At 39.6% G+C, this 22,223-nt stretch overlaps 1 protein-coding gene across 1 annotated transcript; it reads right to left on the bottom strand.

Moving 5' to 3' along the window:
- Positions 1-4,684: 4,684 nt before the first annotated feature.
- On the bottom strand, positions 4,685-22,078 carry api5 (apoptosis inhibitor 5). Its single transcript, XM_030136387.1, has 14 exons — positions 21,758-22,078; positions 19,951-20,112; positions 19,702-19,795; positions 18,451-18,516; positions 18,209-18,360; positions 16,507-16,713; positions 16,276-16,380; positions 14,257-14,346; positions 10,005-10,186; positions 9,783-9,876; positions 9,632-9,688; positions 7,986-8,065; positions 7,766-7,908; positions 4,685-5,263 (listed from the first exon to the last, which is right to left on the bottom strand). The coding sequence occupies exons 1-14, from the start codon at positions 21,827-21,829 to the stop codon at positions 5,184-5,186; spliced, it is 1,584 nt and encodes a 527-aa protein (XP_029992247.1). The 5' UTR covers positions 21,830-22,078; the 3' UTR covers positions 4,685-5,183.
- Between the last annotated feature and the right edge of the window lie 145 nt (positions 22,079-22,223).

Below are 22,223 nucleotides of genomic sequence, written 5' to 3'. Positions count from 1 at the left end.
AGAGCTCTTCTTTTTCTAGTTTTCAAAATCTAGCAATCATTTACAATTGACTGCATGTTATGATACTGATAAAACGGCTTCTTCTCCAGCTTCTGTTCCAGGCATGAGTGAAATGAGCTGAATGACCCAGTAAAACCTAGAAAGCACAATGTCTAAGGTTTCTGAAAGCGTTGGAATTTTTCCAACTGCACCAACAGTGACAGAGTTCCAGCCATCCAAACTGCATATGCACAGGGTGTGTCAGCCATGACACGTCAGGTTTAAAAGAGTCCAAGAAATAATGATGCAGAAGATGAAACAAAACAGAGAATGTAAAGACAATACTGTTAAAAAAAAGACACCAGTGATGAAAAAAAAAAGAATGTAAAGGATGGAAACGATGTAAAAGATGCAACAGGAAGAAAACAAATGCAAAATATGCAAATGTGAGTTGTACCAAGATGGAACGAAAGAACATAAAGGAATGAAATCACACAAAAAAGGCAACAAGGTGAAAACAAAGAACCCAGAAGGTCAGATCACTGGAAAAGACCAAACAAGAGACAGTCCAACATGGACCAGGTCCGCTCTAAGTCCACGACAGGTGTCGTATTGAGGGCGGACTCTGGCTCTGAGCTGGACCACACCACTGGACTCACATGAACCAGGACTCACCTGGACCAGCAGATCTGTGGGTCCACATCCGGACCCTGGATCTGCTGGAGCCTGGCCTCACATGGATCCAACTGCTGCTGCTGCTTGGGTTCCTGAGGTCACTGATGTGCCCCCCCCCCCTCCTGTATCTTCAGCCCTGGGCCTATCTACATGTAAATACCAGGTGCTGGTTTGGGAAATACCTGGTCACCATAATCGAGGAACTCTCAGCTGGTCTCCTGGCGCCTCCTGCTGGCCACAAAAGGAACATTCCACAGTTCAGATGGAAATGAGACCGTGCAGTATCTGTAAAAACCTGCACAAAAGGACCAAAATTATAAAAGAGAATCACTATGAGTGTATTTCAAAGCGCACGTTAGTCGATTTAAAGGTGTCATACTTTACCCTTTATCAGGCAAGTGACTATTTTTGGTCATTTCAGCATACATTACATGTCAGTAACAGTTCCAATGAGGACAGTGAGTCCCCAGTTTGAGGTCCAATGTGGTCTACAGGGTCTGTAAGGTCCAATGTGGTCTACAGGGTCTGTAAGGTCCAATGTGGTCTCCAGGCTCTATTAGGTCCAATGTGGTCTCCAGGGTCTGTCAGGTTCACCTGTGCTTTGTTCGGTTCCATACAGTACTGGAACTAATGTAAGGAATGATGTTCAAAGGGGTCATGTGGATGTGGACAGGGGTCTGGACCAGCACGCATGGGGGTCTAGTGGGACCAAAGGAAGGTTCTAATGGGGTCAAATACAGATTCTAATGGGACCAAAAACAGGTTCCTCTCACCTTCTGTGTTTTTCCTGTATTTTTTATAGATTTTTTTCACCACTTATGAGTAAGGAACTAAATATGGTCACTTCATTGACCTTGATTTTCTACATAGCAATAAAAAAAATGTAAAAGATTTCAAAACTAATAAAGGTCTAATGGGACAAAATATGTGTTTCTTCCACATTACCTGTGTTTTTCTTGTATTTTTTAATATATATACTTCTTGGTTTTTCTGGATTTTGTCAGTTATGGGTAAGGAACCAAATATGGTAACTTCATTGACCTTGATTTTCTACATGACAACAAAAAAAATTAGAAACATTTTAGAAAAATACTAAAGTCTCCTTATGTACGTTATAGAATAGCGCACTACGGTATTTCTATGAGTGAACTATAAAGGGTTAATGGGACTTGAGGGAAAAATGTATCATGCGTCTATTTAAAGTGGAATCCAACCCACTGATGAAGACCAAACCACCACATGAAGGCTCTGAGTGACTCCGGCTTTGGATAAAAATAGATCCGGATGCTCAGGAGGGAAACCCTGGTCTGGAGCGCCCTCTGCAGGGGAGAAGATGCACTGACAGCAGACCTGAGCACACACAGATGTGACCAGAGGTTGTGGAATAACACACGTGTTCAGAGCCAGAGTGGATTTGAAGATGTCACATAAGATGGGTTTGAAAAAGCTGAAGGATGTGCTTTAAATGTTGTTGGACTGATAAACATCCCATCCTTCTAAGTCAAAGCAGAGCTCTTCTGTCTGACAGGACATCCTCTGGTGGAATAATCCAGTCTTCATCCTCCTCTTCCTCCGTCTGTTTCCATGGAGATGCAGCTTCACGCCAATGACAAATTCAGACAAAGACACGACTCTTGTTCATGGTTTTCTTCTGTGTGGATTCATGACACGATGACAGTATTTCACACAAATGCGCTGACGCCAGCTCCAGCAGGTGCCCAAGGTTTGGACGGTGGTAACGGTTGGTTTGGACGTGGAGTCGTGTGCATTCTGCTCAGAAAGAGGAAACTAACCATCACTTATTTTTCTCATTCAGTTACAAACAGTTTTTGTAAAGACACAGTAGACTGGATGAAAATTCAAATGGATAAAGCAGTGTTTTTCAACCTTGGGGTCGGGACCCCACATGGGGTCGCCTGAAATTTCTAGTAATTGACAAAAAAGAAAAAAAAAAAAAGAAAAAAGAAACTTACTAATAAAAAATATATGTTGAATTGACAGAGACAATCCCAATCCATAAAAGACATGACAAACTCTGAAGCTGAAACTGCAGCACTGTGGTTCTGTTTCTGTGTCAAATGTTCACTGTGGTCAGTTTCAGATGCTGCAGCTCTTTCATAATTCATAGTTTCAGTTCTTGTTTGTTCAGTATTAATTGTCCTCCTTGTAAATCACAGCTGGACTGACTGGACAGATCCTGACCAGGGAAAATAAAATTCTCCCTCTGTGCAGTAATCTACACCTGGATTTACTGCCTCTGTCCACAATAATATACATTATATAGACTACATGTCCTCTAACATTAACGTTTATTTGTTACATAGTAGAGCAAACTATTACAGGATCAAAAACAAATTAATTTCAGCAAAAAAAAAGGCTCAGTTTTGAATGTCTGGGGTCACCAGAAATTTCTGATGTTAAAATGGGGTCACGCGCCAAAAAAGGTTGGGAACCACTGGAATAATCTGAAAAAACTGAAATTACTCAAGAAAAATAAGTACAATTTTAACAATATTATGTCTCAGTTTATTGCAGATCGAATCAACAAAAGGCACAAAACATTTAGTAACAAGCAGAATATTGATAAAATTGGACTTAATTTTCTTCAGACAGTTCAGGTGGTTCATATTTGTTCAGGTTATTCACATTTTATTGTTAAGATAGTTTGTTAATGTAAATATTTTCACAATTTAATATTATTCGCTGCATTTAAACAAAGACAAATTTGGAGTCGTCATTACTTATAGACATATGAAAATCTGGAGTCATTATTTATAGGTTTTGATGTTATTATTTTACCTGAGATCACAACTGTGCTGTATATGAAACCTGAACTAAAAGGACTTCGACATCTTTTATATGTTAAGTGTAATTTTTGCACTTAGTAAATTTGGTGGGCTGGTTTTGGCCTATGGGCCGCATGTTTGACACCCCTGCTCTCAAGTCTGATCTGATGACTTAAGGTGGGCTTTGGTAGCTGCCCCTCAGCCTCTGAACGGTGGGAAAACCGTGGCATTTCCTGCCTCTGTATGTGATGTGCATGTCCTGTTTTGCACCGTTTCAACTGTTCCATGTAGTTACCTCCACCACTTTGCTTTGTTTGTTTTTTAGTAACTTTATGGGAAAACTATTCCAACCATCTTTACTAAATTGTACCCACAGATAGGCCTAGGCCCTGGGACCAACCCATTCAATTTTGGGCCAAGTAGGCCAAAGTTCAAGGTCAGAGCAAGGTCACAAAATCTATAATTTTCCTATCTGTCATCATTGAGCAATTTTCCAAAATTCATAAAAAATTCAAAACGACTGATTAGCCTCCAGTTGGATCCACCTGTAGCTTAGAACAATATCTTGTATGTGGCAGAAAATTGTCCACATCCACTGTGGAATGTGGACTCTGTGGACATTTACAGTTAACACTGAAAATCCCATTTACCACACATTTAAAATTAGAACTCAACAAATATTGATTGGAATTTAATATAATTTGACATACACATGACTGGTACCAAGCTTCAACTTTGTAAGAAATGTTGTTCCCCTCCATTTCTCTTCCGTTACGCTCTGCTGACTTATTTTTTTGTTTGTTTGTCTGATAGCAAGATAACTCAAAAAGTTATGGATGGATTTTTGGGAAATTTTCAGGAAATGTTGATACTGGCACAAAAAACAAATTACTAAATTTTGGTGGTGATGGGGGGTGGTGGTGGTGGGGGCTGATCTGCCTTGGCAGAGGTCTGCGCTCTCCGAGTGCTTCTCTAGTTCTCAGACTGCGGCAGCTCAGCATTCACAGATTCCCCTTTTTAAAGCAGCTCTCAACAAATAAACAGCGATTTAAGAGAAACAGCCAGGGCAGTGACATGAACCTTAGAGTTTTATGTATTTTTCTGTGATCTGTGGATTTTGTATTTGATCAGATGGTGTACATTAATAAGACCAAGTGAAAGACAGAAGAATTTAAGGACACAGTAGTGAGAGTTTTATACAAAGGAAGAGATGATAAAGCCCACAAAGGAGTGCACACGCCCAGTTCATACTTCATACAAGTTTATGATAAAAATCCAATGAAACAACATCATTGATTTGTACAAAGTCTCCATCAACCAATTCAACTCAAGCTCTAATTAAAAAAGAAGACAGGATTAAATAAAACTAAAGCATTCATCAATATGTTGCATAAAACAAGAGGGTCTTTATCTTTTCCTACAACGATCTGAAAAAAATATCTATCACACAACGTGGCAGTCGGTTGTTCCACAAAAAGACACAGAATATTAAAAAAATAAAGGAGACAAACATGGACCGAATCTATCGCCTTGGCCGAGACGCACACGGGGACACGGGGAGGCAATCTTAAAATGGCAGGTAGAAAAGTCGGAGATGCTGAAAATGATGGATTTAAAGACAAAGAGACAGTTTAAAAAAAACCAAGAGGATGTGAAGAGTCTGTTTGTACACAAAGATCCGGATGGGATGCGATTCACCGAACCACTTGGAACCCGGGACACCGCTGTGTCACTCGGGGGTTTTCAGTAGATTCGCCCTCGGCTCCTGGCTCCTCTGGCTCCGAAGCCCCGCCCCCGACCTCCTCGGAAACCGCCGCGCTGCTCTGAGGACAAAAACAAAGAAGCGTGTCGGTTTAGACCAGAGGTGTCCGATACGAGACTGAACTAAAAATGAAAACTAAACTCAGCACAAAACAACAAACATAACAGATAAATCTAGTGGAAGATTCTGTTAAAGTTCCTGCCCAAGAATTCAGATTAGACTGTCTTTGTGTAAAACTGATTCCATACATATTTATATTTAAAAGTACTCAGATATTACCCCATCAGGGTAAGTCCAGAGGTGGTTCTTCTGAGTGTTGGAGACAGTGTGGATCAAAGGAGGCCAATCATTTTCATGTGTTCTGGGACTGCCCCAACATGCACCAATACTGGAAGGATATTCACGGGACTTTAATATCGGTCTTCAGGGTTCATGTTCCCTATAACTTTGTAAATCTATATCTTGGTGACGTCTCAGTACCAGAACGGAGGGAGGATACAAAATTATTACAGGCGCTTTTAGCAGCCAGCAAGAAATCTATTACAAGAAGGTGGTTAAAGCCAACTCCACCAACATTAGAAGACTGGTACCAGACCATCTTGCAAATTTTTGAAATGGAAAAATTGATTTTATCAGAATCCAGAGGGATAAATTTGACCATATTTGGGACAAATGGAGTAAGTCTGTATCCTCTAGCCAACCAGAATTTGTATCACTCCTCAAAAAATGTCTTCTTTTTCATCTCCCTGTCTTTATTCTTTGCTAATGTTTTACTTTTGCATAAACATGTGTAATGTTTAAAGAACCCAGAGGTACTGAAAGCTGTGATTGTCTTTTTTTTTAAGTGAGAAATACCAAAACTGTAAGCACTCAGTTCATATGTTTTGGTTTTCTGTTTTCTCTGTTTGACACTTTTGTATGTATAAAATAAGACATACAAAAAGGACTCTAATAGATATCATATGTATGAATGGTAATGCTGAGATATCTTGCTCCTTTTCCAATTAAAAAAAAAAGAAAAAAAAAAAAAGTACTCAGATAATATAACTGCACAAGGATACTGGACCTGGAAAAAGTAGGTCAATGTGACCTATGTTCAATATTCTTCTGCTCCATGACAAGATGCACACACAGGATAAATGTGGAGCAGATATGTCTATGCATTCATTAGATAATGTGATTCTGTCATTGAATGGACAGACGGACGACAGAATGATTACAACAGGGGCTGAGGGGTAAAACCTGAGCAGTTAAGGGTTAATGACCAAAGAGGTTTTAGGAACTTAAACTAAACTGCTTTAACACCAGACTCACGTCAGTTAGGACCAAATTACTAGTTGATGTTAAATCTAAACTTCTAAGGATGAAATAATGAGAACTCAGTTTAGATTAGAGCGAAGTGAAACTAATGCCGCGTTTCCACTACGTGGAACTGGCTCGACTCGGCTCGACTCTGGTAACAGGTCCTATTCCTAGAGACCGTTTCCATTACAGGATACTATCGACTTTACAGTACCTGGACGTCAGCGATGCTGCGCAACACTTCCATGTCGTCTGCTCAGAGTCGCTGATAAACTCGCTCGTTGCGTGTTGTCTCATCAAACTCATGCTGAATTTTTATGTCTGAATCTCCTCGACAAACCATGGTGTAGTTTTACAGGCTGTCATCATGTGGATTAACCTACCGTTATTTTTACTGTAAACTTCCACATCTGTTTTTCCTTTTTCATAATGGAAACGCAATAAGGCCGAGTCGAGTCGATACCATGTAGTGGAAACGCGGCATAAGGCTCTGTTCAGTCTGCAGCCAAATGTGGTCCATATGTGACCTGTATCTGATCTGTTAGAGACAGTCTGAACAGCACTAATACGACACAGACCACTTTCATATGTGGTCCTAAATCTGATACAGATCTGATATTTTCCAATGTGACTTCAGTCTGAACAGCCAGGTTGCATTTATCCAACCTTTGTCATTGAAATGCGACAAACATCACCATTCTGTGTCCCAGGAGTGTTACTTCTGTAAACACAGTGTGTGTCTGCGTGGTCACGTATTACGTCAGGACCTCTTTTGTGCATGTGGGTCACTTCAGGGTCACATTCAGTTCAGACTCAAACTGATAAAAGTCGCATTTAATGTGGAATTTGAATGAGCACACACAAAAATCGGATTTAACCAAAAAATCTGAATTGTGCATTAAGACCTGCTGTGTGAACGGCGCCTACAGCTCACCTAAACTCAGCTTAATTCATCCAAACTAAAACGGACACTTCATCAACTGAAAAAAATGTGTGTTTTCTCAAACATTAACTCTAAATTAAAAAAACAGGATGAAACATGAACTGAAAACAGCTGGAGGCTTCTTCTCCATGGCACCAGCTGCTGAGGCTCATGGGTATTGTAAAAGCTAAAACACTAAACCAGACTCTGAGTCCAACTGGAAGAAAAATCTAAACAAAAAAACCTCATCAACATTTTGGATCTAGAAGAACTCCAGACATGAACTCAGTCTCTGTTTTCATCCAGATAAAAGCCGGTGTTTACGGACGCTGTTCTCACCGTAGCTGAAGTTCCCGATGGAGGCGCTGTACTTGCCGCTGGGGGGGTTGTAGATCTGTCGCGCGTCCCTCCGGGGCTGAGGTGGAATCTGTTTCTTTGTGCCGCCTCCAGATCCCATCTCCTCCGACGACGGACGTTTTGGCCTGAAGGACAAGCACAGTGAGTCAGGGTTCGGCTGAAACCGGCACCCGCGGCCCGTCCTGATGCAGATCAGACTTACGCTAATGCTTCGCTCTTCTGGACGGGCTTCCAGGACAGAGTCACTGTGCTCTTATACGACGGAGGGTTGTGGAACAGGTCCTGTGGAGAGGAGGGAGTCTGTCAGACCCAGAGCAGATCCAAACTAACAAACCAACCCTGATCCTCCATAACATACACAAATGGACAACAGTCTGTGGACCTGTTGAATCCAGGTGTTTCTTTTCTAACAGGGGTCTGGGATCCAAAACAATAATGACTAATGTCAGAATACAGTTTTATATTATGAGATGAATATCCTATTGATTATTAATATTCATGTTTGTGTGTCCGATCCTCATGAACAGGACATCTGACAGCTGGAGACATGATGTGTCCACATATTTATGTCCATATAGTTTAAAAACATCAATATTTCCTTTATTAGTTTAACGGTAGATGTTTCTTCCTCAGTCAGATGTGATGAAAGTAGATGGAAATTATTTACAGTCAGAGCAGGAAAAATATTAGAGGTATTTAGAGGAAGAACATTTAAAATCAGAGTCATGGATGAAAAAAAAAAAAAAAAAAATCAATGTTGAGAGAAATTGAGTAAAAACAATCTCCGAGTCATTTTGGAAACAAAGATAACAATTTAAACAAAACTAACCAATGCAATGACATTTATCCCATAATATAAAACTATATTCTGACATTACTCCTTATTGTTTTGGATCCCAGACCCCTGTTAGAAAAGAAACACCTGGATTCAACAGGTCCACAGACTTTAGTCCATTTGTGGACTAAATTATGATATGAGGATAATGATATTTAATTTGTGTGTATCTTCACACACACACACACACACATAGAGACAGTCGGTTTAGATTTTGGAAAAGAAACACATCAATCTAGTGGTCAAGGTGCGCACACACACACACACACACTTTAAAGACGCCTTAGTTCTTCTATGGTTTTTAAACTTTAAGAACTACTTAGATTTATCTGTATTATTAAAACCAGAATAAAACAGGACCACCACCTGATTCAATATGTTTTTCCAAATAAACATATGAAATGTGCAGCTATCTTATAACTAACACTAAAGTTTTGGTTTTTTAAAGCAACAGATTTTTCTGTTAGTGTCACATATTCTCAAGTCAATAGTGAAAGCAATAAATACTGAAAAAACTAAAAACTGTGCATTTCTGTAAGACTTTATAGGATGCCACCTGTTCTTTACACTTTGTTAAAATAATGGTGTAAGTTTTAATTTAAGAATTTCAAAAAACATAAAACAAAAAATCAGATACTCAATATTTAGTTCAGTATTTTGTGGGGTTTTTTACTTGAAAATTCAAACTTTATTTAGAGAACGTTAGAACATGCTGTTTGTTTAAATGTGTGTCTCTTAAGTTTGTTAGGTTTCTTTCTTCATTTCCTAACAGGTTTGCAACAAATCCAAGACTGAGATACATGTCATCTTTTCTAATCTTAGATTTTGGTGGTGAATCATTGTTCACTTCAGCTGTTAGCTTTGGAAACATCAGAAGCTTTTTCTTTTTTTTGTTTATTGTACATCCCTAAAATGAGTTCTCCAATGCCTAAACATTAGCTGCACCTGCTACATCATCTGAGCTTCAGAAAGAAAAACAAAAGGATGGACCTGATGCAGTGTTCAGGTCGTACCTTGATGAGGACGTTGATGTTGTTGGTGATCTTCAGAGCCACAACTTTGATCTTGTTCTGGAGATAAAAGCGTTTTAGATTTCGGTTAAACTGGTTGGATGTTTCCTGTGTGTCATTCACCCTGTTTGGATCCACAGACAGTGGGCGTTACCTCCTCTGTCTTCAGAGCGTCTCCAGTCTTTCCTTGTAGGGCGACTCGAAGCTGCCGGATGTAAACCTGCAGACCTCTGGCAAAATACTGTAACCTGTGGACAAGCGGCACATCACATTAAACAAACTACGACCAACTCTTGTTCATCAGCAGGTTTATTTCAACGCCCCAAACCACAAAAAACTCCACTAATTCCCCACATGATCATTTCTTGTTCCTCACCTGATCTTGAAGTCTTTGAGCCGCTCTGGGTCCACTTTGTCCAACAGGAAGTCGGGCAGTTTCTTTCCGAGCTGATGGAAGCCGTAGAGCAAACACTCCACGTAACTGAACTGCAGCTTGGGCTCCTCGCTCGCAGAGTTCTCTCCGTTCTCAACTTCTTCTGGAGGAAGAGGCATGAACTCCTGCAACCAGGACCAAACAAACCCAGAATGCATCACCTAAACGGTTGAGCTCCAACTTCACAGAGTTTAAGAAGTGACGTACAGATCCTTAGGCTCATAGTATAACTGCACAACTCCTACACAAACGGACCAAAGTCTGTGGACCCGTTGAATCCAGGTGTTTCTTTTCTAACAGGGGTGTGGGATCCAAAACAATAAGGACTAATGTCAGAATATAGTTTTATATTATGGGATAAATATCATTGCATTGGTTAGTTTGGTGTTGTCATGGATTCAGACCTGAATTTTAAAAACCACATACAAACAATTACAAATTCAACTTACTATCACCTCAAGAATATTTCTAGGATTAAAGGACCTTAAAAAACTTGTCCATGCATTTATCTTCAGTTGAGTTGACTACTGTAACAGTATCTTCTCTGGTCCGCCTAAAAAGTCAATCAGACAACTGCAGCTGATCCAGAATGCTGCTGCTCCAGTCCTCACAAAGACCAAGAGAGTGGACCACATCAGTCCAGTTCTGAGGTCTCTACAGTGGACCACATCAGTCCAGTTCTGAGGTCTCTACACTAGCTCCCTGTCTCTCAGAGAACAGACTTTCAAATTCTCTTGCTAGCATATGCACTGAATGGTTTAAGTCCAAAATCCATCAGAGACCTTCTAGTCCAGTATGAACCATCCAGACCACTCAGGTCATCTGGTGCAGGTCTGCTCTGGGTTCCAAAAGTCTGAACTAAACATGGAGAATCAGTGTTCAGTTTCTATGCTCCATATATCTGGAACAAACTACCAGAAAATATCAGGTCTGCTGAGAGTCTGAGTTCTTTTAAGTCCAGGTTAAAGACTCACCTGTTCACTGCTGCCTTTGACTAAAAGGCTTTTGACTTTTTAAATTTTATATTCTCTTTCAATACTCTGCACTGCAACTCTTACTTTAATATATGTGTGTTTTTATATTTAGGGTTTTATGTGTTGTTTTCTTTCTTGCTGTTTTTAATCACCTTTTACATGTTTCTCTTATAATGTTTTAAATATGTTTCTTTTTCCCTTGTCGTTGTATTTCAATGTCCTGTGTGAAGCACCTTGAATTGCCTTGTTGCTGAAATGTGCTATACAAAGAAACTCGCCTTGCCGTAAACTGTTATCTTCGCCTATATAAGACTAGTTTCAGCTTTGTGTGGACAGACACGGCGGTGCAGTGGTTAGCACTGTCACCTCACAGCAAGAAGGTCCTGGGTTTGATTCCAACACCAGGCGACTGAGGGACCCTTCTCAGGGCTAAGTTAAATGTAAGACTAGTTAAATGTAAGACTACATAAGTACTACAAGTTAAATGTAAGACTACATAAAACAGAATTTAGTGCCTATTTCATAGTCATACTGGCAAAAATTCATAACTTCTAGAATTCAGAAAAATGTATTTCTTTACGTGAGCAGAGATTGAATATTACATACATACTGTACATAGAACTGAATGTTTTGTGATCGTTTCTCACCAGAGGCTGCAAAGTGATCAATAATTGGTTCCTAATTTAAATATAAATTGTGGAGGTGGAACTGAGTCGGCTAATGTTACTTTCTTTGCAGTTTGGACATTTAACAGACACATTTAAACACAATACAGTGAACAGATTTATGGAAACAGAACTGAACACCTACCATATCAAATTTAATACCTTTAAAAGACTTTTTTGGCATTAAAATATTATTATTGTTTATTATTATTATGCTGTATTATTGTATTATTATTATTATTATTGCCAATTGCTGTTTGTTTTGTTTTTGTGTTGTCTTTGTTATATGGAAAAAAAAAAAAAAGATAAAACGACGAATAAAAAATAAGTTCTCTGCAGGTACTCCAGCTTCCTCTCACCATCCGACCACACTAATACACACAATTATTAACAATAACGCACTAATGGGTTAATCTAAATTGTCCATAGGTGTGAGAGTGATTGGTTGTTCGTCTCTATGGGGTTCACCCATAGGTACCTGGGATAGGCTCCACCCCTGCGACCCTCTGGAGGATAGTGTGGTTCAGAAGATGAATGAATGAATGTTATCTTTGTTACTAAAACGCCTCAGATGGATTTTACTTAATTTATCTCAACTTTGATTTTTATTTATTTTTATCCATGACTGCGATTTTAATGTTCTTCCTCTAAATGTCTCTAATATTTTTCCTACTCTGACTGTAAATAATAATTTCCATCTACTTTTATCACATCTGACTGAGGAAGAAAAATCTACCATTAAACTTTCGTGAAATATTGATGTTTCTAAACTATATGGACATAAATATGTGGACACATCATCATGTCTCCAGCTGTCAGATGTCCTGTTCATAAGGATCAGACACAGAAACATCAATATTAATAATCAATAAGATATTTATCCCATAATATAAAACTATATTCTGACATTAGTCCTTATTGTTTTGGATCCCTGTTAGAAAAGAAACACCTGGATTTAACGGGTCCATGGACTTTGGTCCATTTGTGGATGAATTAGGACATTATGCTATGAGGATAACGATATGGTTTTGTGAACTGTTCGTTACAGTAAGCAGCACAGAAGTATAAAGGTTGGGTAAGCTCTGCCTCTTATGAGCATAATGAGGGTTTACTTGTTATATTTAAGTTATTTACCTGTTTAATAGTGTGTAAATCTAATCAACTGTCATGTTTTTGACAATCAGACATTTAAAGGACATGCATACGAGTGTAAGGTAACGAGGTAAATTGAGCGCCTTGGTTTCATTGAAGACCATGACGTGTTGATACATAATGAAGAAAAAACACCTAAGACAAAGGTCCGACATGACACTCCACTTCCTGTTGTATAGTAAAGCCAGTGTGAGACAGATGGTCTAGTGTTTACATCGACACCATGGCCTTAGTACTCCTTGTATAATTAAACAAGGCTAAAGCTGGAATGTCATTGGGACCCCTCAGCCTGCCCCCCCCAATCAGCTACCCCATTTGATAATACTGGCTGGCCTGCATCTATACCCCTGTTGCTCCCTGCTCCCCTATTAGTACTAGGGCTGGATAAAAAAATTGATTTAATCGATTTTGGATTGATTTCTTTTTAATTTTGTGTAATCGATTAATGGTGAATGAGATCGATTTTTCAGAGCAGGACCGCAAATAAATGACCTGGAAACCGCCGGTGCAGAAGCGCGGCCGGCTCTGTCTCGTGAGCCCCTCGTGGAGACTTGGTTGTGCTCGTGTTCTATTGCAGGAGGAACACAGACGAAGGGAGTTTCTTGTACCAAGGGCCCAACATGATTCTGTTTCAGGGGGGCCAAATTGGTTGCAGTGCCCCAGGGTAGTAATAGGATAGTAATGTGCCTTAAGGCTGGAAGCACCAGCCATAAAACAGAATAAAGATGAGGCAGAAGTCCATTCTGATCCACTGTAGAAACATGGACATGTTTGTGTCCTGTTCATTATTTCAGAGCAGATTCAGCTACTTACTGATGAAATGTCATATTTATTTCCTTTCTAATATCAATATTGATTCTGTGTTGCATGGCTGCAGTAGCCAAATAATCAAGTTACAACTCAAAATTGTACTTTGGTATCACTAAATGAATCTGAATCAATCAATACTGAATCGAATCGCAATTAATCGATTCAGAACCTTATGAATCGAAATCGAATCAGTTAAGGAAATTGGCCATGATACCCAGCCCTAACCAGTACCCACCCCCCCAATCTGTGCTAACTCCTCCTATCTGGCCCCATGACCATGCACTGACCCTGAAAGACCAAATCTGATGCATCAACCCTGATTTGACCTTGACAGTGACACCCAGATTACTGATCCAAGAGCTTCCCAATATGCACTGAAATCCCAAACATGATGGAGATCTGAGGATTTGTAGAAAAGTAATCGCATCGACACTGACAGACGAAAACAGCCCTGCAGCCGATGGTCACGGGGCAAAAAAAAAGTATATGTTGGATTGTTGAACTGAAAACACTGATGTGGAGCTGCTGAACAAGTACTGGGACACTCGTGTGGAACCAGTTTTAGGTCAATGTCATGTCAAACCGTCATCTCACCAGCAGCTTTGTGAACAGCATGTTGAGGTTGGCCTCCAGTTTCTCCATGTCTCCACAGAACGGACTCATCTCAGCCAGAAGCTTCAACACCTGGAAATAAACAAACATGAGCATCACAAACAAGCAGAGATGTAACACATGGTGTGATGAGGATCCAAACTGTCACAGAGAGATGGAAAAGCACATGCATTAACAGGAACTCAAACACATTAATACAGGACTGATGGAAGACTTACAATGTAAGACTTTTTAAGAACAGAATCTAATGCCCATTTCAGGGCCATACTGGCAAAAATGTGTGACTCCTAAAATTTAGGAAAATATATTTATTTACTCTGACGCCTTCGTTCTGCGTTGAATTGATTTCTTGTACAGAGTGCAGTGAACTTCAAACACACTCCCCTCCACTCGTGTTAACCAGGGCGAGAATAATCTTTTCTTCAACCAGGCATCATTACATTCTCTTCCTCATGCTTACTTTTCACTTGTGAGCCAACCCTTAAGGTTTCCAAACTCAGCTTGGTCAGGAGACTCATGCTGCACGTGTGTTGAGCTGAATGTTCTGCAAAGTTAGCAATAATTGGTTCCTAATTACCTCTGCCAAGTGTAACAGCGGAGGTTATGTTTTCATCGGGGTTTGTTTGTTTGTCTGTTAGCAAGATAAGTCAAAAAGTTATGGACGGATTTTCAGGAAATGTTGATACGGGTCCAAGGAACAAATGATTAAATTTTGGTGGTGATTTTGGGGGGGGGGGGGGGGGGGGGGGGTTATCTGCCTTGGCGGAGGTCTGCGGGTTGGACTGGAAGGAACCGAATAAAGTAACATTACTTTCTTTGCAGCTTGGACATTTAACAGACACATTTAAACACAATACAGTGAACAAGTTTATGGAAACAGAACTGAAGACCAACTAGACCACATGTAAAGCCTTTAAAGACTTTACGGTATTTTAAGGTAAATTTAAGACTTAAATTTATAAACTGTACACAGGGCAGCTGTGGCTCAGGAGGTAGAGCAGGTCGACCAATAATAATAATAGTAATAATAGTAATAATAATAACTAGAAAAGCACTTGGAGAGCGCAGACCTCCACCAAGGTAGATCAGAGCCCCCCACACACACACACATCAGCACCAAAATTTAATCATTTGTTCCTTGTGCCGGTATCAACATTTTCTGAAAATTTCACCCAAATCCGTCCATGACTTTTTGAGTTATCTCACTGGTGTATGAATGTTTGGTGGTGGGAGGGGCTGCCATGCTTCCATCAGTCTGCCCAGAGCAGCTGAGGCTACACATGTAGTTCAACACCATGAGAGTGAATGAATAATGGATCAGTAATGTAAAGTACTATAGAAATCCAATCCATTATTATTATTATTATTATTACTATTAATAATTAATTTATTAATTTTATTGTTACCCTGGCCCCCAAAAGGGAGGCAAGGGGTATTGTTTTTGGTTTGGTTTGTTTGTTTGTTAACACTTCAGCAGCAAAACTATTGGTTCAATTCATACTAAATTGGGTTTATGGATTGCCACTGACCCAGAAAAGATGTCATTACATTTTGGGAAAAGTAGGTCAAAGTTCACATTTTTAATGATTTTTTAAAAAATCTTCCCATGTACTTATAATGGGGGAAATATATGCAAGGGGTGGAGGGTTTGTTGTGCCTAGCACCATTTGTTTAAAACATTTTTTCAAGCAATTTTGTTGATTCTGACTCATGTGCAACTATTGTTTGTTGTTCCATTAATTATTGGTTTGTTGAGCTGAACCTGAACATGTCTGGTCTGTGACATATTCCTGTTTGTTTTTGTCATTGTACAGCAATAAGTTTTAATAACATTGAACATGTAGGTGCAGTGTTACTACAGATAAAGAAATAACAGCGAGAGTCAAGAGTATTTCCACATCTACTTCCACTTCAGTCGTCCAGAAAAACTCATAGAACCAACTGTGAGCCTAATTAAAGTAGTGGTCAGTTTGAGCTGATGGACGGTGGGTCTGCTCTTACCTCCAGCTGAATGTCCAGTTCAGCTACAGGACTTGTCAGAACGCTGAGGTTCGGCAGGACATGTTCACAAAAGTACGTAACAAAACGAGTGGAATGGACATTTTTCTGCAACAAAAGAGGAATTATTCATTTACATTTGATTACAATGTGCAAACACAGTTCATTATAGATTCTCTCCAACCCTCTGCCACATACAGAACGCTCAGTTTGTTTGTTTTTTTTTCCACTCACAGAGAACAGCGGCAGCGCCTGGCGAGTGCACTGCAGCAGCCGGTCCACAGTGTCTGGGTCTGCTGGGTTCAGGGCCTGCTCCAGAAACGCCTGGTCCACCACCAGCTCCACCAGCTGCTGCCGACCGTTGACCGTCTGCAGAACCCGGAGCCCGGACACGACCCGCATCAGCAGGACGAACTCCTCACCTGTAACGTCTTCCATCACCTGAGATGAGACGACACCTTTAACACAGCGGCTCTTCTACTTCGATGGCAGTAACATCAAGATACGGAGATATTTATAAAAGAACACACCATGTTCAAAATGTTCAAGACAGTTACTGGCACAAACACAAACTAAGGCCAACTTTTCTACCTCTGAGTTGAAAACTGAAGTCAACAGAATTTCTATTTCTGGGATCTGAATGAACTAAACCATGTTTTAACAAGTGTTCAGAGAACACAAACCTCCAACAAGCACCCGGAACGATGTGCATGTGTAGACTGACTATTTCTTTTTAAATTCAACAGTTTCCAGGTTGTTCCATACAGCAGAAAAAGTTGAAGCTTGGTACCGGTCATGTGTATGTCACATTATATTAAATTCCAATCAATATTTGTTGAGTTCTAATTTCAAATGTGTGGTAAATGGGATTTTCAGTGTTAAATGTAAATGTCCACAGAGTCCACATTCCACAGTGGATGTGGACAATTTAGTGCCAGATACAAGATATTGTTCTAAGCTACAGGTGGATCAAATTGGAGGCTAATCGGAGTTGTTTTGAATTTTTTTAATGAATTTTCAAAAATTGCTCAATGATGAGAGATAGGAAAATTGTAGATTTTGTGACCTTGAAATTTAGCCTACTTGGCCCAAAATTGAATGGGTTGGTCCCAGGGCCTAGGCCTATCTGTGGGTACAATTTGGTAAAGACGGTTGGAATAGTTTTCCCGTAAAGTTGCTAACAAACAAACAAACACACAAAGCAAAGTGATCAAAATACCTCCTAGCGGAGGTAATGAAAAGACAAAGAGTGGTGTTTTGTTCACTGGTTTGGACCGTGTCAGCGTTTCCTCTATTGTACGAACTAAATTCAAACCACAGAACATTTTGAGTCACTATTCCAATATTACCTCAAAAAGCGCAGAAACCTGAACTGTTCTGGTGCTTTAAATATGAAGTCCACTGACTGAGAGTTTATTTACACTACTGTTTCATTATACTGTCTAAAACCTTTGTGTTCTGCTCCCTGAACTCTACTCGTCTGCTCCAGGTTTTAAGTTTCCAACTGTACTCAGGTACAACACATGCCAGTACAGACTTATTTACTACAATAATCTGGCTCCAATGATAAAATTTATGAGAATAAAATGTGTTGACATTATTAAAGCTCATGTTTTCTGCCTTGTTGAGTTAATTATTCTGTTTATTCAGTGTTAAGCATCTTTCTTTGGTTTCCACCTTTTGTCAAGTTGTACTTTAAAAGACTCATATAACCTGGCTGTCAAAACTTTTAATATCAGGAGGAAGATGTGACTGAAAAACTATCAATACTTCCAAAGAGTCTTCAGTTTTGTCAGATTTATTGATAATCAAGGATAGAAAACCAGCAGGAGTCACTGATTAGGTCTTGGTTTCTAGGGTCAGTCGGTCCAATCTGAGAAGTGAATGTTTTCTGAACATTCAGCCTCCTTTTGTTGTCACTAATCTCTGTTCTCACCTTCTTTGTTTCAGTGAAGACGTACTCTTCCACCTCTTTAGTCATGACATCCTCAGGCAGACTTTTCAGTTTAGTGGACAGAAACTTAATGGCTCGTTCTCGTACAATGTCTTCTCCCTGTAGGATCTGGGAGAACAGGCCACCAAGAGTCCCTGAAAAAGGACACGAGAAGAGAGGACGAGGGCATGAAGCCACGAGACCCCGAGGACACAGGACATCTAGTCTTCTTCAGTGAGACTCACCTTTAGCATCGATCTTGAAGATGGAAATAAGTGCTGCATTCACCTGGTTGAACTCTGCTGTATCGTCTGTAAACACACAGAAGCAGCAACTTTTTCAGCTTTTTTTTTTTTTTTAATCACAAAGAAAATTTTTAAACATTCAAGTCATGGAACCACAGAGTCTGACCTTCACAACATTGAGGAATTAAAGAAATCTGACAAAGAATAACATCATTTTAGACTATATTTAAACTGCTTTTAATCGGTTCCTTCTCAGATCTCATCAAAAACAGTACAGTCGTGCAATGAACGGACAGACGTATTCACACAGTATCAGTGAGTTTAGGTTCCATCTGCAGCCGCTACTGATGCTGTTGTCATGACATCACAATAGGCTGCAATTTTAAGGTCCAGATATAGAAGTAATAATATTTTGAATGCAGTGCAGTAAAAGTCACTGTATCATTTGTTTTCGTAGCACTTTTATGCTAGCATAAGTTTGAATGTTTGAGTTGTAAATTACACTGGTCTACAATTTTACTGGTTTACAATTTTACAAAAAAAAAAAGATCCGCTTCAGAGATTAAATGTCTTAAATGTTATGTATTTTAATCAGATTATTTGGAAACAAATGACCAAAGAGCTGGTTTGCTGATGTTTTCCAGGTAAATGATGGTGTGTTATTCCACATATATGTTGGTTTGTGTCCATTTATCCCATAGATTTATAAATGTTCCACTGATTGAACCTGTACAGTCCATGTATTGTCATGTGCAGACAGTTTTGAAGTAGATCTGACACCAATATTCCTTATTTGTGAGTTAAACCCATTCTATCATTAATTCTCCATTTTCACATTTTGACCCCAGACTGGATCTGGGAAACTTCAGCCAATCAGCATTTAGGACTGGATTTGTCTTTATCAGTGACTCACATGAGGTCAAATTTCAATACTTCTTTTCTGGAAGCATTTGACTTGTAGATCAGTGTTAGTCATCTGTGTACTTTCCTTGAACACCAAACAAGGAGAGTCAAATCGCCATTTGATGTTCTACAAGTTGTGCATCCATACTGGACAAATATTGGTATTTGACACTGGAGAAAACTGACCTAAACTGAGGCCATAAAATGTTTGAACTTCAAATGTAATGTGACAGTAAACACAATTGAGTCCAATCTTTTCCTTTTAAAATAGTAGAATGACTATAACAACATATACAATTACATAGTGAAACCAGTGTGTGTGTGGTGTTTGGCTGGTCCTGTCTGTACCTGTCTGCAGGAGCTGAGTGAGGATATCTGCCACTCTGAGGATGTTCTCACCCGTCGCAAACCGAGGAAGCTCCTTAATGGCCTGTCGTCGGATCTGGAAAGACAAACAGGATGGAAGTGAGCGTTGAGGATTTCATCAAACTCCAGCAACAAAAAAACAAAAAAAAAAACACTGCTTAAGATCCACATCTGACTCGTATTTTTATTTCATTGATGATGAAAACACAACATCACACCACAAACACTCACTGAAACATCTTCGTCTTCACAGAGGTCGAGCTGAGCGTTGATGGCTGCATCTGCCAGTTCTGGAAAGCTACTGAAGAACTTTGGGATGAACTGGGCTGCCAGTCTCTTCTCCTTTGGACCTCCTTTAACACCATCCAGAATCACTTGGTACGCATCTTTATGCTGCAGGATTGAACACACACACAGTGGTTATTTTAATTTTCACCTCTGTTTTTCAAACCCCATTAGACTTCACCTGCTCTCTGTTGTTTTATCTTGTCTAACTTGTTAATTTTAGCAGATTTCAAACAGTTGTTGTCTTTATTGTTTTAACAGTGACTTTAATGATACCATCTCTGCCAGTAAAATGAACAAGATAAAGCACCATCTGTGCCCCCCCAGGACAAAGCTCAAAACCATGGGTGACAGGGCTTTTGCTGCCGCTGCTCCCCGTCTGTGGAACACCATGCCTGACCACCTCTGGGCCCAGAGGTGGACACAGACTAAGGACACTTTTAAAAAAAAGTCTGAAGACCTTTTATTCAGGAAACCATATCCATGATCTCCCCACATCTGTGCATGCTTCACCTGTTTTAACTGTCTTTTTTTTAAGTGTTTTTATCTCTCTTACTTACATTCTATTTTTATTCTCTGACTTCCCTTTTTAATCATATTTATTGTACCCTGCTTGTAGCACTTTGAGGTTTTTGGATAAAAATGTAGAGTGCATTACAAATAAAATTTATTATTACTTTATCATTATTATTATTATCATTATTATTATTATTATTATTATTATTATTACTATTATTAGGGGTGTAAGAAAATATCGGTTCTGCAATATATGGCGATATTTCATTTCACAATACTGTATCAATATTAAAAAATATTGTATTGATATTTTTAGGTATTTATTCAAACGCAGATATTGTGGCGGTTCATTTTTGGTTTTGGTTTATATTTTGTTTATCATTATTTAACATTCTTTTATTAAATAATTGTTCTGATGTTAATTCTGAACTAAGAATATGAACACTTGAGCAGGATCTTAAACTGTAATGTCTGTAAAACATAATTTCAGTTTGAAGACAGGAACATTTTGTGATATAACATTAGATCCTGTTGTGATTAAATAAAAATGTGTTTAGTGTTTGTGCAGATTTCTGCTGTAATTCAATTCTTCAAGGAACCAAACAAACAAAAAAATGGCCTTTTTAACAGTATCATTATATATTGTGATATATCGTATCGTGATCGTAGTATTGTGATTTGTATCGCATTGCCAGATTCTATATAATTCTATATAATTATTATTAAGTATTGATACTAACAACCTGTCTATATCCTCTCTTAGTTAATTATGTCAGATTTAATTAGTCTAAATAAATAGTGTCTGAATTGTGAGAAGTGGATGCTTCATTCATTAGAACCATGTTAATTGCTACCATCAGTGACCTAGTGTCTCCAACTCCCTGATCAAACACAAATGAATGACTGAACTGGTGGACTTGTGATGTTTGGGACTTCACTGACTGAATAAACAGAGGCGGGTTCAGGTGGACCAGACCTGAATAGAGGTTTTGATAGATCCCCGTCGGTCCGCTTGGTAAATGTGTATTTGTATATTCTAAATGAGGGGTTTTCGGGGTCGGATCGGTCCAGTTCAGTACGGTCTTGGTCTGTGCACATTACCCATGTTTGAGCGGTGGCTAGCCCCGTTAGCTTAGCCTCGTTATGCAAGTAAACACAACAAAATCAGACGAGTTTAGGTCAAATAAACTCTGATTATTAAACCTAAAGACAGCAGATAACGTGTTTTCCTTCCTACCTGGCTCAGGTTGTCCTTAGCGTCGGCCAGGACTCCGTAGTTTCGGTACAGATCCTCAATGGTGACCGCCATCAGCGTGTGTCCGGCCGGGTACCGCCGCTCAGATTTACCGCCGATTAAACCTCCGAACTACCGCAGTACGGCTGAGTTGACCTGCTCACAGACCAGGCTGGGGGTTAGCAGGGAGGAGGTCTGCTCAGAGGAGGGAGAACAATCGAGAAACCGCTGAAAGAAGCCAACACAGAACAGCGGCAATGGCAGATGTGAGCCCGCGGAGCGACACCGTCCGTCTGCCCGCACCGAGCTGGAGGTTAATGCTAAGGAACCACTACTACCACGCATGCGTACTACCTCCTTCTTTCTGGTTTAATGGTGGATAATAAACAGACTGTGGCATTACTGCCTCCTAGTGGGAGGGACAGGTCACAACAAGGAACTGGAAAGAAAACTATGGCCCCGAGCCCCT

This window comes from Sphaeramia orbicularis, chromosome 6, assembly GCF_902148855.1.
Source record: "Sphaeramia orbicularis chromosome 6, fSphaOr1.1, whole genome shotgun sequence".
In the NCBI taxonomy this organism is placed as follows: domain Eukaryota; kingdom Metazoa; phylum Chordata; class Actinopteri; order Kurtiformes; family Apogonidae; genus Sphaeramia; species Sphaeramia orbicularis.
Note: the sequence above shows the minus strand (reverse complement) of the source record. Positions and strands in the feature narration are given on the sequence as shown.

Excerpts from the sequence above, each read along its gene's own strand:
- api5 (XM_030136387.1), bottom strand. The coding sequence starts at position 21,829 with ATGGCGGTCACCATTGAGGATCTGTACCGAAACTACGGAGTCCTGGCC. Across the intron at positions 7,909-7,985 it reads CAGAAGAGCGAAGCATTAGC|GCCAAAACGTCCGTCGTCGG; the intron begins GTAAGTCTGATC and ends CTTGTCCTTCAG. Across the intron at positions 5,264-7,765 it reads CATCGGGAACTTCAGCTACG|AGCAGCGCGGCGGTTTCCGA; the intron begins GTGAGAACAGCG and ends TTTTGTCCTCAG.